Source organism: Colobus angolensis, unplaced genomic scaffold, assembly GCF_000951035.1.
Source record: "Colobus angolensis palliatus isolate OR3802 unplaced genomic scaffold, Cang.pa_1.0 Scaffold25, whole genome shotgun sequence".
NCBI classification, from domain to species: Eukaryota; Metazoa; Chordata; class Mammalia; order Primates; family Cercopithecidae; genus Colobus; species Colobus angolensis.
In genome coordinates, this window is record NW_012115710.1 from 3,692,881 (window position 1) to 3,698,439 (window position 5,559).

The 5,559-nt window shown below is 53.1% G+C and overlaps 1 protein-coding gene across 1 annotated transcript in view; it reads right to left on the minus strand.

The window, feature by feature from the left end:
- Positions 1-5,559, minus strand: part of MYH14 (myosin, heavy chain 14, non-muscle) — a 124,686-nt gene that overhangs the window by 33,138 nt on the left and 85,989 nt on the right. Inside the window, exons 21-24 of the mRNA XM_011946507.1 lie at positions 4,293-4,424; positions 2,927-3,133; positions 826-963; positions 384-526 (exon numbers count right to left, since the gene is read on the minus strand). Coding sequence (XP_011801897.1) covers positions 384-526; positions 826-963; positions 2,927-3,133; positions 4,293-4,424 — 620 coding nt within the window. The remainder of the gene's footprint in view (positions 1-383; positions 527-825; positions 964-2,926; positions 3,134-4,292; positions 4,425-5,559) is intronic.

Genomic DNA, 5,559 nt, shown 5'->3' on the forward strand with positions numbered 1-5,559 from the left:
CTCTGCCCTGTGTCCACAGCCCTGCCTCCTCCCTCTGACTCTCTCTGCCCTGTGTCCACAGCCCTGCCTCCTCCCTGTGCCCCTTCCTTTCTGTTTCTGATTCTAAGTCAACAGGAAGGGACAGGGAGACAAAAACGTGTCTGAAACAGACAGACAGTGGAGCAGTCAGATGGGAAGAAAGTAGGATAACCCAAGACACCACGGAGAGAAAGGGAGTGGGATTTAGAGATGCATAAAGAACTCAAGAGCTGGGAAGACACTCGATCCGCCCTGAGCCTTCCTTCCTATCCCATTTAGCAGACACAGCCACTGAGGCCCTGTAGCACATGGAGCTTGCCTGAAGTCCACCATCAGAGCACACACAGACCCCTACAGCTCCCCACTGGCTGGGCGGGAGCTCACCCTCCATGTCTGCGATTGTGGCCTCATACTTGAGCCGTAGCTTATTGAGGCTCTTGACCTTCTCCTCCTCCTCAGCTGCCTGGGATGAGAACTCGGACAGGCGATCTTCTAGCAGCTTCCGCTCCTGAGGGGTGGGGTGGGGTGGGGGGCAGTCAGGAGCCGGGCCAGGAGCAGCCTCTACCTGATCTGCAGCTTCTGGTGTTGTTCTCATCCATGGTTCTGCTCCTCTTCACCCTTCTCTGACCTGCCTCCCCCGACACCTCCCTCTTCTTCCCATTCCCTGGGGTCTATAGACCCATCCCACCCCCACCAGCGCACACCTGAGAAGCGCAGTGTGGTAACCCCCATGGTTTGAGGTTCACCATTCATTAACGCACCAACGCACCCGCTCCCCGCTTTCCCAGCTGCCCTCAGGCCCCCAACCTTGCTCAGCTTGGAGTTCTGGTCTTCTAGGAGCAGCAGGTCCTCTTCAAATTTCTTCATTTTTGCCTCTGTTGTCACCTTCTCCAGCTGCAGCTTCTGCCGTGCCCCCTCCTCGGCCTCAAGGTGGGCCTCTAGCTCCTGGGGACGGGAGGCAGGAGGAGTGAGGATACACGGGCCAACAGATGCAGCGTGATGGGAAGGATGCGGACGGGGATACTCTGCGGATCCCCGGGGTGGCTCAGAGAGGTGCATACCCCGGGTGAGGCTGGGAAGGATAAAACCTTTATTGGCTTTCCCATTTCATTCATTAGCTCAACAAGCATTTATTGAGTGCCTAGTGTAAGTCACTGCGCCCAGCCTATTTTATTGTTTGAGACAAGGTCTCACTCTGTCACCCAGGCTGGAGTGCAGTGGTGCCATCACAGCCCACTGCAGCCTTGACCTCCTGGGCTCAGGTGCTCCTCCCACCTCAGGCCTCCTGGGTAGCTGTGACGACACTACAGGTGTGTGACACCATGCCTGGCTAATTTTTGTGTTTTTGTTTTTGTAGAGAAAGGGTTTCACCACATTGCCTAGGCTGGTCTTGAACCCCCGGGCTTAAGATATCCTCCCAAAGTGCTGGGATTACAGATTGAGCCACTGCACCCAGCCAAGACTCAATTTTATGTGCTGCCTTGACATCTGGTAAAAGTAGGAGGGGCCTCAAATGGCCTAAACAAAAGTCCTCCTACTCCCTCTGCTTCCCCAGATAAGGTCCCCCAGCCTTATCTGGAGACCCTCCTTATCCTGGGGACCAGGCACAGTGCCTGCTTACCCCTGAGAAGCACATTCCAGCTCCCTGCCAGCCCATGGAATTACTGAAACAAACCAATCATACTTTCCCACGGCACCCAGGAGTCACCTCCACCTGTTGTTGCAATGAAGCCTGTTTCCCACAGCCCCTGCTTGTTCACTCTGCTCTTGAGGGCAACACCCATGTGGCTGTCTGTGGTGTGGTGTTGGCCTGTCAAGCTGTGAATATTCAATATTCAAGAAACTGCTGTCAATCAGTCTCACCTGTCTGGTGTCCAGTGCTGTGTGCTCAGCCATCCCCATAAACCTAGGGAAGGGTCCCACCCTCGGTCCCACCCTCAGTCAAGAGAAGTTGATTAAAACACTACTGGGCCGGGCACGGTGGCTCACGCCTGTAATCCTAGCACTTTGGAAGGCTGAGGCGGGCAGATCACCTGAGGTCAGGAGTTCGAGACCAGCCTAGCCAACATACTGAAACACTGTCTCTACTAAAAACAAAAAAATTAGCTGGGTGTGGTGGCACACGCCTGTAATCCGAGATACTGCTGTAGAGGTTGAGGCAGGAGAATTGCTTGAGCTTGGGAGACGGAGGTTGCAGTGAGTTGAGATGGTGCCACTGCACTCCAGCCTGGGCGACAGAGCGAGACTGTCTCGAAAAAACAAAAAACAAAAAAACACTACTGAGTCCTTGAAATGTCGCTGATGTGGACTGATGAACTGAATTTTCTGTCTTATTTAATTTTACTTATTTTAAATTTAAAACGAGACACCCAATCACTGAAAAGCTTTTTAAGCATGTTTGGAACAACTTGGTCATGTGAATCTCGTTTTTATAAACTGCAGAAATTATGAAATTGAAATACAGATCAAGTATTTCCAATGAGAATTTAGCATCTGAATTGAGATGTGCTGTAGTGTAAAATACACACTAGATTTTGAAGAGGAACCATGAGGGCAGCCTGCCCGTGAATGAAGCCAGGAGATGGAGAGAGGGGGAGTACTGAGGACATTGCCTGAATGCCTGGATCCAGCCATGCCTGAAGCTGAGGACAGCACTTGGGCGCCTGGATCCAGACATGCCTGAAGCTGAATATATCACTTGGACATCTGGATCCACCCATACATGAAGCTCACACATTCTAGGGTCTCCCGTGATCTGAATCAAAAATGTATACTTTTTGCAAATTCACTTAGAACTGAGTTTTCTACAAATTCGTGGCCCAAAGATACATGGTTTGCAGAAGCAAAGGTGGATGGTGTAGACCGAGGGGTCTGGAGGGTGGCCCGGTGGGCATGCAGGGGGCCAGACCTGTATGTGCTGCTGCAGCCTCTTCTTCTCGGTTTGCAGCTGACGACTGCACTCCTCCTCCTCACCCACACGAGCCTCCAGCTCTGACACCACCAGCTCCAGCTCCTGCTTGCGTGCTGCCAGCCTCCCCCGCGTCTCCTCGGCCTCTGCACACAGTTCTGCCTCTGCTCGCAATTGCTCCGCCAGGCGAGTGCGCTCCTCTTCCAGCTGGGGAGTGTGTGGGAAGTTAGTGGTCAGCAGGCAGTGCTCCCAGGGCAACCTGCACTAGGTGCCTGCTGCTGCCTTGTAACTTCCTTTGGCCTTTAAGGCCTTCAGGGCAGTACTGAGGGGTGAGAGGACACAGTGTCCCCACCTCCTCCCCCTCAGGTCCCCGTCTCAGGATGAGCCCATATCCCCCTAATCACTAAGTCAGAATCCTGGGGATGTCCTTCTCCCTCACCTCTCACAGTCATCGGCCTGCACCCCTCCTCTCTCTGGCCCCTCCTCTCTGTCCCTACAGCCCCAACAGGCTCAGGTTTGCCTTCTCTCACCTGCCTCTCTCCAGACTCCTCCCCAGGCTCCCCTGCCAGCCTCTCAGCCTCCAGCCTTTCCCCTTCCAGTCCAGCCTTCAAATAACCCCCGAAGGGTCTTTCTACCATCTCACATTTCATTTAATACTTCCATACTTAGAAATGTAACCACAGAAAATAATGCAGAAAAGGCAAACAGAAAAATGCTCAAGAAGGGGTTTGTTCTATTATTATGATGATGATGATTTTTGAGACGGAGTCTCACTCTGTCACCCAGGCTGGAGTGCAGCGACGCCATCTTGGCTCACTGCAACAGCCACCTCCTAAGTAGCTGGGATTACAGGCGTGCACCACCACACCCGGCTAATTTTTGCATTTTTAGTAGAGACGGGGTTTCACCATGTTGACCAGAGTGGTCTTGAACTCCTGATCTCAGGTGATCTGCCCGCGTCAGCCTCCCAAATGTTCTAGCATTATTTTAAGATAGCCAAATACTGGAAACAGTTATAAGTCCACAGCCTGCGTACCACAGCCCGGCCACAGCTGAGGCCCCTGCCCCCAGATCCTACAGCCCAGCTCCATTCTGGCCCTGCAGGACTCTCCCACCCCACCCCTACCCGGCCCATACCCTGGCTACACCCCCAGGGCCCTGCTCCCCGCACGTCACTATTCAACCAAACTAAACAGCCCCAATCCCCGCCAGGCCTCAGTACACCTTAGCTTCGCTCCCATCCTCCCCACAGCCGTGCCGGGGCACAGGCTGGCTCAGCCGGAAGCCCCGCCCCTCACTCTTGGCTCCACCCATGCGACGCAGCCCTGCTCCCAAGACACGCCCCCACGCCCTGCTCCCGCCTCACCTGTGCCACTCGGCCCTGGAGCTCCCCAACTTCGCGGGCGCTCTGCTGCTGTAGCTCCTGAACTTTCTGCAGCTCCTGGGCCCGTGCCTGCAGCACCTCATCCTGCCGCGTCACCTGCAGCAGTGGCTTCACCTAGGTGGAGGTGAAAGGGGATGGAATGGCTGACTTCCAAGGTGCGAGGCCGCCTGACCCAGGAGCCAAGGCCTCACACTCTTGGTCGGGTCCGAGTTTCTGGGTTCAAATCCCATCTCCTCCACCTATTAGCTGTGTGTCTTCGCCTTGGCAACAGTCCTTGGTCACAGGCCTAGAACACTGACAGGTACAGGCAAGCACCACTAAATACACTATTGATCTATCTAATCTATCTGGCTGGCTAAAGGATCCCTCCACATCCAAGAGGCACTGTGGACTGTGGCCGCTGCTATTCTGTGGAACAGTCTTTCTTTCCTCCCTTCTTTCCTTCCTTCTTAATTTTTTTTGTTTGTTTTTTGTTTTTGATGGAGTCTCACTCTCTCGCCAGGCTGGAGTGCAGTGGTGCGATCTCAGCTCACTGCAACCTCCGCTTCCCAGGTTCAAGCAATTCTTCTGCCTCAGCCTTCTGAGTAGCTGGGATTACAGGCATGTGCCACCACGTCTGGCTAATTTTTGTGTTTTCAGTAGAGAGGGTTTCGACATGTTGGCCAGGCTGGTCTCGAACTCCCGGCCTCAGGTAATCCACCCGCCTCAGCCTCCCAAAGTGTTGGGACATAGGCATGAGCCACCGTGCCTGGCCAAGGGCCAGTGTTTCATAAGCCTGTTAGTCCAAGATCCTTAGTGAGAGATGAGCTTTACATGGCATGATTCAGGCTGCAGTGACAGAGGTACACACAGTACTGAAACAAAAATTTCACAAAAGCTCGTTCCCCTTGCTAAGTGAGATCCACTCTGATAAATTCTGTTCTATCATATTCTACTCCGTTCTACACAAGTCTACTTGATTCTTTTCCTCTCCACCCAATTCTGTATCCATTCTATTCTCTTCTTTTCTGCCCCAACTCCTAGCCTCTTTCACAGGCATCATTCACATTTCTGAACTGATGCCAATCAAATCCTACTTGACCCAAACCCCCAACACCTAAGGTAGGCAAACTGTTTCTTCAAGGGCCAGCCAGGAAATATTTGAGACTTTACAGGCCACCCTGGCTCTGTTGATTTATTTATTATTTATTTGTTTTTTTTGAGACAGAGCCTTGCTCTGTCACCCAGGCTGAAGTGCAGTGGTGCCATC